Raw genomic sequence first — 13,470 nt, forward strand, 5'->3', positions numbered from 1 at the left:
TGCTCTGCCCTCTTGCTGGCTTCCCTGCCGCCCAATCTCAGCTGCTCCCAGTATCAGCCACCAATACTGTGTCCTGTGCCAACTGGAAGATGCTGCGAACAGGCTGCTGCAAGGGCAACAGGGAGGTCAGCAAAAAGTAAAGCTGCAGGTGCTGTTGCTTTTCCAAGGACAAGCCAAGTGGAGATCTCACTCGAAGGTTTTCTAGACAAATCACAGCTATAAAGCCTCAGCTCAAATCTTGCCACTCTCACCTGAAATGGGCTAGGTGACGTTCCACCCTAAAGGGAATATGTTTACTTTCCCCAGTTTGATTTCATTCACCTCTCCCCAGCTCTTCCCACACTGCCCCCCTTCCCCTTGACCAACACTTACCCTGTTGGATTCAATCATCCCAGTCCGAGCATGGAACTTCACTGTTTTCAACCGTGCCCTTTCCTTCTTTTCCACTCTAATCACAAGTCAAGAAAGAAAAAGAAAAAGATATTCTATTGCTCAAGTATGGCTCCCATTCCACATGGAACCTTGCCCCTTGTCCCCAAATCTCCCCGTCCTTAGTTCATTAAAGCACTAGTTGGTTCTTCTGCCCACTTCTCAGATTCTATATTAAATAAGGCTCTGTAAGGCATGAAGAAAAATACATCTTGCTTGAAAAAGATTCAGATAAAAACAAAATTTAGACCTTCCCCTCTCCTTGTCTTCTCAAAAGGCTATTTCTCTGGCCAGAGAAGGCTCTGCCAGGACAAGTATTAGCAAGTGCCTGGCCTGCAGAACAAGCACTAACCTCTTCTTGCTGGGGATGACCCCAATTTGCTCACTCTCTCCATGAGGTGTTACTAGCCTCGCCTGCCACCACTCATCATCCGAGGCATTGATAACATGCAAGATGTCCCCATAAGAAAAACTGAGTCCCTGACTGGGCAAGCAGCTGTCTCGAGTTCGATCATAGTCGAAGAGGGCCCTGCATAGGAGCAAAGAACATCATATAAGCCTTCCATTGGACTTGATCATTTGTTTTTGATAACTTCTTCTCCATCCAGTAACTGGATGTCTTCAGACACATCAACATAATTGCATTTTTTATTATTCAATGTCTTCTATTCACTACTAGAACATTTGGCTGTGGTAGAAGAGTGTGCAGCAACCGTTAAATTCATCCAATTTGGAGGGTAGTAAATTAGACTCATTCTGGGATGGAGGTGCTGGTCAGTTCTGATCCTGCATTCAGGATTCCACTATGGCTTCTCAATATTAGAGCGTTACAGAAATAGAAACTAATTATCTAGCAGCCATGAAGCAAAAGCATTCCCTGGGTTGAAGGAATCCCCCTCCTCCAGTGAGAATTTTCAGCCCACTTCCTTCCCCATCACATTCCAGCAGAGAAATGTTGGAACATCTCGGAGTTTAACTGGGTCTGAACCTTGCCACATCTACTCATCCTACAGCTAAATGCTCTGAAAATCTGTCACTCTTGTATTAGGCCTCAAGCCACACATAGTAGTATCCTTAGTCCAGTTACATCCTGCCCATTCAGATATTTGGTACTGTTCCAAAAATTCCACTGACTGCCACAAGATGGGGCATCTTCGGCCATGCTCTCTGAACACAGGCACCCACATGCAGCTATCTAATGGCAAGGAAATCCCAGATATGCTCCTCAAATGTATACCTATGTCAAGCTTAAGAATTCATTTCCTGCCCTAGCCAAGATATCCAGGACAAGACCACTGTCAATGTTACAATGTGCACTGTGGGATTACCTCACAACTCAATACTATTCTGAAACAAGCCTTGTAATTATCATTACCTGCTGTACAACAGGCCATTCCATCAGTTTCAGTTAAACTGTGCTCGAAACTACCCCACCCAGTAGGGCTGGGCCTCCTATTCCCAGTGCAAAAGGGTTTTCATAGTGCCATCTCAACCACAAGATCAAATTACACAAGATAAATTAACACTCAACAAGGGAAGTCTTTACTAAATGGACACACTGCGAAAACCTAACTGGGAAAGTTAGACAGAGCACCTATATATGTAGGGAAACTTCCAGCAACTGTTAGCAGTACAAGTCTACGTATGTTACCAGCTCACACCAGTCATGCATAAAACTGCCTAGTGCTTTTAAACACTCCTGCAGAAGGGTTAGAAAGCCTAAGCCTGGTATCTCAACAAACTTACAGGAAGGCAATTTTCAATCACCAACTCTGTGTCAAATGATGTCAAAAGGTCTTCCTGGGGCAATGGGCTTACTGGCTTGGGAGTTGTTCTCTGGGCGCACACCTATCCCCTTGCAGAAGTAGCACCAGCAAGCTTATCTCTATGAGGCAGAGACATAGCAAGGAGGAAGAAAAGAGATCAAAGAGGAAGCGTGGCAGTTTCATGCTCATCTTACAACTAACTCCACTCAATTAGCCAGCTCAAGGCAATAATCTTACTAAGAGCTCATCCCTCTTCCAGAGAGAAGCAGCTGACACTTCATAGAAGACTTCAGCATGCATAACAGAACCCCAGCGAAACTAAGGACCACAAGCACTCCTCTTTCAGAAAGAGGGCAATATCCATCCAATTCAGCTTTGCTTTCACAGGGCAACCATACATACAGAGAACACACTCTGGAAATAAGGTGTAGTAGCAAAGTGAAGTTTCAGGGTCTGCAGAACCCCTTAGCGTATTCAGGAAACTAAGATCTATTTCAGGAAGGCTGCAAGCATCTCCCCCCAAAATAACCAAATCACCACTCAGATATTCGGAGAGGAAGCTGCAAGAGACAATGGTACCAACAGGCAATACAAGCCAGTTAGGCCACAAAAGCAAAAATAAGCATTCTCAAATGGCACCACAAGACACCATCTTACTAATGAAAGGAGACACATGAACAAATCGGTCAGCTCATTATCTACCAGTGACATATTCAGGAAAACTTTCAAGAGTGTCTGTCTGAGGCCACTTGTAAGAAATGAAGAACATTTTCCTTACCGGACATAGAGAGATCGCTTTTCGCTTGTCCGGAGAGAGCCAGATCCTGAGCTCATGCTGCTGTTCATCATCTGTTCTCTCAAGTCATGGATCTTAGATTCAAAGCGGCTGTATTCTGCAAACAACAAGGAGGATTAGTTCAGGGAAGTGGCCTGTTTGCCACTTCCTTTTCTATCTCATTTCCATTCAGCTAAATACAACAGATGACATGCATTTCATATACAAGGTAGAAGGAAGCAGTCCATCTCTGACCATCCATGAACATGCCTCGTGGAGACAATTTACCCTTTTTATGTTATCAAGAACCAACTGAGAGCTGAATCTAATAGGCAGTATACTATTGAAGCTAGGCCAAATTTCCCAGCTCCAAATGCATATAATATGAAAAATATGCTAAATAGGCAGCTGATAGGAACATAACTTGCAAGAAAAATTTCTGCGTATTTAGAGGTTTTACCAGGTATGCCATGCTGTAGGCTGTATATTGAGCTAGAGACTGGCATGAAGGCATCTACCTTATATTAAAAAGGAAACTGAGGGCAACAGGGAATTGTAGGTGAGATAATGCACTCACATCATCCCCATTACAGGATATTTTAAGTTGGTAGGGACCCGTGCGGACTATTTTCCCCTTCCACCAACTCTCAGTTGCGCTTTACGTTCCAAAGACAATAAGCATGCATGCTCAATATTCATCCAAGTATTTATTTTAGCATCTTTAAATTTACAAAAAAAATTCTGAATATCTACAGTCTCCTGAGTATACAGGAACTCCAGCCCTGTGGTGTATGGTCTGGTTTTGCTGTTTTGGTAACTGGCACGAGCCACCCATTTTGCTTTAGACATAGTAAAACAGTAACAATAGTGATGGGACCTATCGTGCAGTAGCATTTTGAATAGCGTACAGTGCTAACCATCCTACCACTTTCCCCCAACAAAACAGACAAACTGGAAAATGTACAGAAAACAACTGGGTGATTAAGATCCAGTGTAACAGCTGGACACAGGAGATCCCAGCTCAAATCCACACTCAACTATAAAGTTTGCTGAATGAAATTAGGCCAGTGACTCACATGCTCAACCTGATCTACTGCACAAGAGTGTTGTGAGGACAAAATGGTGGACACCATGTACACCACAACAAGCTCCTCAAAGGATAAAAAAAGATGGCTATATAGATCAAAGGGCACTTGTTTGGGCCCTTTTCATTTAGGAAAAAGGGAGACATGAAATGGGAAGAAAAGGTTTATAAAATTATGCTTCCATTGAGAGAATTAATAGGTGTTTTTCTTCCTCTCTCATCATATCTAAACCCAAGGGACACCCAGTAATACTGACCAGCAACATGGGTGGAACAGACAAGAGGAAGCAATTCTTTACTCATCCCACAATTAACTATGAAATTCACTGTCAAAGGATGTGATGATGGCCAACAATGTAGATGATTTTTTAAAGGGTTAGGTTATTCCGGGAGAATAGACCTGACTACTAGCCCCAATAACTAAATGGATCCTTTGTACTCTGAAACAGTATGTCTGGATACAAATTGCCGGGGGGAAATGACAACAAAAGACTGCAGCTTTAACACTCTGCATCTGAGTTCCCTAAAAGCACTGACCATGTCAGTATCAAACACAGAATGGTGGATTAGATACAATCCAGCAGGATTTCCTTTATGTTCTTAATCACCAATTTGTACATCAAAAAAGGTATATTGCTAGTAATATAGCACAGAAAATGTAAAAATATTTTATATGCAAAATGCCTTGTCATTCTTAGTCTGCACCGAAGGACAGGAGCTGCATGAGGAAACAGGCATTCTTGGGAGTAGGCCTTGGGATTTGCCCATTCAATTGGCTGAAGCTGAAATAGCTTTGTTATTTCTGTCTTTTGTAAAACATCCAGCATGTTACAAGTGCTAGCTAACCACTAGCAACAGCAGGCGTTGATTGTAGGGGAGCTCCAATGAGAGACAGAAGAACAGTTATTAGGGGCTTCCTTCAGAACAGATTATTTTAACTGGATAAAGCAAAAATAGCTCGTCCTACCAATATGCCTCAGCAAATACCTATGCTGGAAGAGCTACAGATGTTCCACAGTTTGCTGGGTCTGCAGTAGCAAGATGGTTGCTACTGGGAAGGTCAGAGATTCTCCAACACAGCAGCATTCTAGAGACCGCCCGTCTAGAGACTCGCCCGTCTAGAGACTCACCCGTCTAGATTCTACATGTGGACAATTTCACAGAACTGGATTTCTGATCCACACAATGCCTAAGAACCGTGGCTTTTAATAAAAACCACTACCACCTTCATGGCCTCCTCAGCTGTAAAGATGCCTCTGAAGATACACAGGCAGTGTCTGCTATAGGTTCTACTCCCTCATTCTCTTCTCAAATTCACCCTCCTAGACACGGCACCCAAATTCTTCAAAACCTTAAATTTACATGTTAGCTATAATTTGTACTTCACACCAAAAAAACTTACATGGTACAGACAACCTGACTATAGAGAAGAGCATGTTTCAGAGATGCCCATGAATGTACTGGGGCCTGCTGCACCCACATACAAGCTAGAGGGCCTCACTTTCTGGACTCAAAACACCACAGAAGCTTTGAGTTTGCAGTTGGCACACTAGAGCCCTACAGGCCAGAAAGGTTTAAACTTTAAACCTGAGGGAAAATGGCATACTCAGTGTACATCATATTTCCAAAGAACTGAAGCAGTACTCGTTCAAAGAATAGCTCACTACAGGCCCCAAGCCATTTCTTGACCTCTATTTATATATTGCCTTGTACCGGATGTTTCTACCAACTGAAACTCCACCCATCTCCTGATGTATGTAAAGCTCCATAAGGAAAGGGATGACATTTTCTGCTTACTAATTTGTCTGATCAAAAACAGAAGCTAAGTGAATCTCAGAGAAAGAGATCCCCCAATCAACACAATTTCACATGTAACAAAAACAAACAACAAATACAGCCCTTTTAGTAATTACTTATAGCCTTAAGGGAGTTGCCATGGAATAATTCTTTCCTGATACTTAATCCCACCAAGATCAACTGTAAAAATCATCATACATTTTACTTATCTTTTTGACCTGCAGGAAAGGGATATTAGAAACCCTCCAGAGAGTCTTGTGGCATCTTAAAGACCAACAGCTTTATTATGGCAGAAGCTTTCACGGCCTATCAGGATTAACTCTCTGAAATGCATGAAGTATTATTCCTAATAGGTAGGTGCATGTATACATAGGTATAAAGGGGAGGATGACATAAACTGAAGCACAGAAACAGCTCTATGATATCTCTATGCAGAGTCCAATTATATAGAAGTGAAGAGAGTGACCAATTCACAAAAACAATCACTGTGACAACTAAGAACACACTGTGTCTTGTGAAACACCAAAATTTCTTCTAATAAGAACAGGTCCAACAAGTCCTATTCCTTTCTTCAACACTAACAGTACAACCTATGAATTGCTTTCCATAAGTTTAGAAACGTTTGCGAAGAAGTTAATGTTGCAACCATGAAAATATCAGAATACGAATTTCTGGCTGACCACTGGGACATTCCATGGACCTGTCACTGCTACTAACTGAAAATGCTTTGGTACCACAAGCATTCCCGTGGAGCCAAGAGAACTAAAACTGAAGCTGTAACACAACTTTAACAATGCACATGTCAAAAAAACACATACAGCCACGTCAAAGAATACAGTTTTAGCAGGTATGACACATTCCTCCTCAATATACACACCAAAAATGTAAGAGATGAAGAGACAAAGGCAAAGCATATAGATTGAGTAGGCTATAGTTTGCTAAAGTTGTCAATGAGCACATGTGGCCATAAAAAACTCTGCACTGTTTCTAGTAGAAAGATTTTGGCCTAGTTTACAGGAAGACATAAAGCCTTGGCAAAATCCTATGGAGACCAATTCAAATATTTCCAGAGAACAATATTAACAGAGCCATAATATTTCAGTGTCTTCTGGGCAGCAACCCGAGCATTTCTACAAGCCAAGAAGGACCAGAACAGACCAACAGAACGGGACTTATTTATACTGTTACAGCATATGCATTCAAAAGCAAGAAAGCCAATTTCTTCAAGTGAAAAATTCTCAACACAACTGAAGTCATTTCCTTAACCTTCATTGGGAAAGGAGCAAAGATCAGTGGCATCATACCAATCCACTGTCTTCTCTTGGCATTATTCCTTTTTGCCAATAATCGGGGCACCAAGACAGAGGCATTTTTTCAGGGACAGAAGTACTCCCCCATACCAGAGGCACATCAAACAGGGAGCTCCAAGCTCAGTGGCCACTGTCTGCTTTGCCAGCATTGATTGTTTTACTCCAAACAAGTTCTGTCTCACTCACATTTTTTTTACAGATTATTGTTCTACTGCATTCCTTTATCTGCATTTGCTTCCTCAAAACTGAGTTATTCATTCACACACAAAGTCATTGCTGCAGATAGTGTTGCCGACTCCTACTGCTTTATTCCAAGCCTTGTCGTATTTAGCATTTATTAACATTCCAGTTCCTGGAACTTCTGGTTCTATGTAAAACCTCTGACTTGTTGATTAATAGATGCATCTGGTTTTCACAGCTACAGAGCACTTAAAAGTTTAACACACAACAATGAAAAGCTAGAAGGCAAGTGTAAACTTCTGGTCAATATGTATTTTTTAATTTACAGCTCTCTGATGAACAGAAATCCTGTTCATAAAGGGAAAACAACATGATTGCAACCTGAAAATGGTAACACAATCCTATTTGCAAAGTGCACACTAGAGGTATATTAACAGCCTAAGATTTCATTTTAAGAATACGCATGTTTTTATTAAGCTTCATCACTGCAAAAATGCAGACAGCTCTGGCTAAACACTTGGAAACCAGAAGGCATCTCTGAACGGACTGTATTGTGAAAAAATAGGACTTCTTCACTTAGCGTTACTCCCTCCCCAAACTCTGCTTCTTAGCCTCTAGACATATTACAACTGAGAAATTGGAGAGAAAAGGCACCAAAAATTACAAATTTTTTTAATAAACTTGCTTCACTTTGCATACTATTTCTATTCATTGATCTTATGGCTCACTGCTGTATTTTATCAGAGAGTTTCAGCATTACATCCCTTCATTATCACTTCATTAAGAGTTATTGTACAATTTCTTGGTTTCTTTATCTGCATGCTCTTGGTTTATCTTTTATGACATCTTTATATAAAACTACCAATATAACTCATTTTATCAATGATTATTAGCAACAAAAAAGCATATGGTTTGGCTAAGTCAGTTTCTAATGCAGTATATTTACATTATTACAGAAAAGTTCCTAAACTCACAATCACTCTGAAAGAGAAAAGCAGTTTGCTCAACACTACACAGGGCTCTTCAAGACAACATGGATCAGAGCTTAGAAATATCACCACTCCTATTTTTCAGGTCATCTTGTTCTTGTATCATTAGCAAAGTTTATCCTCATTAACTCCCTGCTGACCACACAATGTTCTGAGCTCTAACACAGAAGCTAAGAGGACAACAATTACTAGATTCTTCAACAACTGAAAACAAATCTTAATGGCTGCACATTAGAAATGTGATATATGCTGTGGTCCAATGAATACCCTCATCAGGTCTGTGCTAACCCAGCAGCAGGCCATCACACCTGGGTTTAAAGCAGAACAGTAAGTTCACTCCACTGGGTACCTATCAGTACCGTGCTCAGTTCAAGGTATTGATTATCATATACAAAGCTCTTCAGGGCCTTAGTCTGGCATACCTACGAGACCGCCTCCCTCCCTATGCTCCACGACAGCTTTGCTCATCTAAACAGGGTCTCCTGCAGGTAACACCCTGCACATGGGCAAATCAACAGCAGCCCGTACATGAGCATTCTGTGTGGTGGCCCCTACCCGGTGGAACAGACTGCCAGAGGAGATCAGGAGTTCCCACTCTTCTGCCTTTCCGCAAACGATGCAAAACTGAATTATTCAAAAAGGCTTTTTACTCAGATAGGAATACTGTAGCGTAGGAAGAGAGTTTCAGATGCTTCACTAATGAGTTAGGGACCACAGACTTCACCATTATGTCCTGTCTGTTACTTTAAGTATGTGCTCCTGTGTGCTAACTGTGCTCCAAGTACGATCCTACTGGGCAGTTATATGTTTTCTAATGTCAGTCCCAGAATTGATTATGCTGTTTCAGCATTTCTTCAACTCTGCTATGTCTTTGTAAACTTGTATACATTTACCCTATGGCATGCTGATGAAAATGTCCTTGATATCGACTGTATTAATCTCACACTGTGAAATCTGCCTTGAGTCTCAGTGAGAAAGGCAGACTACAAATGACAAATAAAATAAATAAGCTGGAGGTTTTGGCACTCCTTTACCAGAATCTGTCTTGCAAAAGGATAGTTCGATCCCTAGAAGGGTTCAGAGTAACATTTGCATCCTCAAGAGGACTTCTCCTGAAGTACTCAAACAAGGTCTCAACAACTCAGCAGGGGAGGAAATAGATTTCCTTCCTCAAGAACAGAGAAGCAGACCCAAAAGGAACTAAGAATCATTTAGCTCCTCACTGCTGTTCCAAGTTAAGGTTGATTCTCTGCTACTGGCACAAAGAAAAAATTACAGAGAAGATATCGAGAAGGCAGAAAAGGGCGGAAGAAGAGCAGGTTTAATGTTTACCACAGGCAAGATTAGCAAAAACCATTCACTTGAAGTATAATAATTCCCAGTGACTCCCTTTGCCAAACAGGTGGCCACTGTTAGTAGATCCAAATCAGGTGTCACGTACCATCCTTGCAAGTGTCATGCAGAACAGGACAGGTTTCTGGCTTTCAAGAACAGCATCAATAGGGTGTGAACAAAGACAATTAATTAACATATTCTATCAGCTTTGGACTAGACCTTTCAAAGTTCAGCTACTTAAAATCAGCCCCCATCAAATCTCAGCAAGGACCCCAAGTTAGGGCCTCCATTCAAGAATGATAAACAGAAGCTTAAGTACCTGCTCTGTATTCACACACTGTTATGTGGCAGGCACTTAGTTTGCAAGCCATGCAGCACGGTACAATACCTATCAGATAAACCTCTTAGGACCTACTGACAGCAGAACCTAGGAAACAGGTCAAGAAGAAAAAAGCAACAATGCAGGCTGTAGTGTGAGAAAAAGGATTAGAGAACATTAGGATGACAGCATGACAGTAGGATAAGACAAGTCAAACCTAAAAGCCAGAACGAAATCTCTCCCAACAGGAGTTGGCTTGTTAACCTCTATCCCAAAAAAAGAGCTAGCACCTATGACTATTGGTCAACATGCCCAACCATTAAGATCTTCAGAGGTCCAACTCTATCTCCTTCCTCTTTCAGAGGAAAGGCAGGACAAAAGGCAAGGCATTTTCAGTTGTACTGCCCTGTCTGTGGAACACTGTCCCTTTACCTGCTTTCCTGGTACCTCGAGAAGATAAGTTTTGCCAAGCATTTTGTTGAGATGTGCTTCTCACTAACTTTTTCTTAAAGAAATGGATCCCTCATAGGCACATCCTTCTAAATGCAATGCATTTTTAAATGCAATGTCCTTTTATATATTTGCTGTTGTTTTAGTTTCCTTTTTTGCTTGTTGTCTTGGGTTTTCATGCATTCAGATGTTTTTCATTGTGATGTGTTATTTGAAGCGGCTTTGAAAACTAGTTCCTGATTGAGGGAGACAGCAGAGAAACACTATAAAGGATCATTTCAATCGATGAGCTATCTTGCTCTATCCCCAAGCTCAACCAATACATAGTGATACTAAAATTCTGAAAGCTACAAAGTATAACTTGCACCCCATTATACTCTCCCTCAGGCAACTAAATGTAGGTGCTGAGAAGCCTGGTACAGAGAGACCATAAACCTCTGCAAAGCAACCTTTAACCCCAGAGAAGAGGATAGAAAACTGGTATTAGACCCTCTTTAGGCAGTAGGCAGACTAATAAACTTGTAAACTGAAGCTCAATAAACTGAAGCTCAATTCCGACAAGAAAGAAGTGCTACTGGTGAGCTCAAGGTCTGACTTGAGACTTAAAAGTGTCACCCATTCTGAATGGGATTGCATTCCCCTTAAAGGAACAGGTCCATAGTTTGAGGGTGCTCTTGGACTCAGGCCTAAAGCTGCATAAGCAGGTAGCAGGTGTCACTCGAAATGCCTTATACCAACTTCGACTGATTTGCCAGCCTTTCCCTGGCAAAAAAGATACGCCACTGTGATACATGCCTTGGTTACATCTAGATTAAATTACTGCAATGTGCTCTATGTGGGGCTGCCCTTGAAAAGTGTTCTGAAATTTCAATGGGTGCAAATTCCTGCAGCCAAGATATTGACTGGAGTGGAGTGTAGGGACCATTATTACTCCAGTCTTGGCTCATCTACACTGGCTCACAATCTTGTTTTTCAGATAAAATTCAAGGTGCTGTCTAGCAGTGTGCTCTAAGAAAAAATTCCTTTTAATCTGGGATTGGGGGGGGTGTTACCTTGATTGCTGATTTTCAGGTAGGACATTACTAATTTGAGTTTTAAAATCCAAGTGGTTTTTCTGATTCCAGAGTTTTGGGGCCATTATTTTCAATGGTGATTGTATTTGATCATCTGGAAAAGCTGTTTATAAAGAAAATGGAACCTAAATTGCACAGAACATAGGCATCCCTCTAATCTAAAGACTGCTAAGTTCAGCATAGGGGCTTGATTTTACAGACCCCTGAAGTAGGTGTCTCTCGGTGCAGGGAGAAATCTCTTGAATGATTTCAGGGAGGGGGGTGGCAGTCATGTGGTGGCTTAGCAGAGCACCGGCTGACCTCTGGCATTTTTAAAACATCAGCAATTATTTTATTTTCCTACTCCTACAGTGACATACAATAAAACATTTTTACCTTTCTGCGGACAACTATTTGCCATCCTTCCTCATTGTCTTTCACAAAGTGAGGAAGGCTTCTTTTGCAGAAAATCACCCAATCCCCTAGCTCTGCCATTATTCCCTATGAGGGATTTCTCCAGGGAGGTTCAAGTGGCTGTTTTTCAACCAAATTGCAAGGGGTGTATGGCTGCCTGTACACCAGAGACCCCTCCTCCGAGTCTGAAGTGAACTAGACCAAAGGATGCAATTCTACAGGTCTTCGAACAAGGTGTGCCCAGCCATCTTATCTGCAGAGGAAAATGAGGCTCAGTCTAAAGGAAGGAGGAAGGGAGAAACAGTAAATCAGAACTGCAGTTCTGCTGGGCCTTCTGCCTGGCTTGTGGTGGCCAGGAGGCACCTTCCCCTGACCACTGCTAGGAAATCAACAGAATCAAATAAAAACAAGATGCTTGCTGCCTTGCCGACAAGCATCTGAACACAAAAAACAACATGGATTTGGGGGGGGGGGACTTATAATTTCTAAGCATTTCGTATTTGTGTTACTGTTCCAGAAAATCACAGTAACAGCCCCCTTTGGTATCTGAAGAAGTTAGCTGTGACTCACAAAAGCTCATACCCTACCACAAATTTTGTTAGTCTTATAAGTGCTATTGGACTCTTGCTCTTTCCCCACCCAAAACAGCAATTTTCATGTATATTTTTGGCTTGGGAATTTCCTAAATGCAAACTCCTAGTATTGACCTTTAAAGCCCTATATGTCTTGGGACCAACATATCTGAAGTGCCACCTACTCCTTTATAAACCCATCAAACCACTAAGTTATCTTCCTAGACCCTACTTCTGGTGCCCCCGCATTCTAAGATTAGGTGGTCGGAAACCCAGGAAAAGGCCTTCTCGGTAACTGCACTAAAACTCTGGAACTCTCTCCAGGGAGACTCCCCAGGGAGCTGAATACTTTTTGTTTTGTCTGGTGTTCCCTTAGAAACCCCTTTCCTGCTCTATGTTTTAATTATTTTTATGGTTTTGTATGTGTAGTTTAGCTTTGTTTAATGATGTTTTTTATTTGATTTTAATTGTTTTTAAAATGTGTCTGATAATGCTTGCTTTATGTGTTCGCAGTCTTGGTGGCTTTGATAAGGGCAGAAAGGGTATACATTTTGTAAATAAATAATTTTGTAGAGCCTTAATGGACAGAAAAGCACAGCTCCTTAGCAAAAATATACTGCTAAGTATTCTATGAATTTAAGAACTGGAATGTTATCACTTCTATTTCACCTAGAAGGAACATTTGCTCCAAGTCCTTCCTTAAAGACCTTCAAGGCCTCAGGTTTCCCAACTTGGAATACTGAGAGACTTGAAATCCATGGGACTATTGTTTGCATCTCTGCCCCCACGCATAATAGTGAGCCCAATGCTAATGGCCTTTGATACAATCCCAAATGGTTTTGTGTTTGCTGTAAACCCAGCCTCCATTCTCCTACAGGGTTTGTTTCTATGGCAAACCCAGCTAGCAAAGAAAGCAGTTGGGATGTTAACCTCTAACTGGCCATCAAGCTCCAGCATTAGATAAACGCTAAGCTGTCACTAAGATATGAATATTTCAC

The 13,470-nt window shown here is 41.6% G+C and overlaps 1 protein-coding gene across 9 annotated transcripts in view; it reads right to left on the reverse strand.

The window, feature by feature from the left end:
* Positions 1 to 13,470, reverse strand: part of DLG3 (discs large MAGUK scaffold protein 3) — a 70,726-nt gene that overhangs the window by 9,538 nt on the left and 47,718 nt on the right. For all 9 annotated transcript variants that reach the window (XM_054995978.1, XM_054995977.1, XM_054995980.1 and 6 more), the window contains 3 exons: positions 2,974 to 3,088; positions 782 to 958; positions 373 to 448 (listed from right to left, as the gene is read on the reverse strand). In XM_054995978.1, coding sequence (XP_054851953.1) covers positions 373 to 448; positions 782 to 958; positions 2,974 to 3,088 — 368 coding nt within the window. The remainder of the gene's footprint in view (positions 1 to 372; positions 449 to 781; positions 959 to 2,973; positions 3,089 to 13,470) is intronic.

The sequence above is a fragment of the Eublepharis macularius genome, chromosome 13 (assembly GCF_028583425.1).
Source record: "Eublepharis macularius isolate TG4126 chromosome 13, MPM_Emac_v1.0, whole genome shotgun sequence".
Lineage (NCBI taxonomy): Eukaryota > Metazoa > Chordata > Lepidosauria > Squamata > Eublepharidae > Eublepharis > Eublepharis macularius.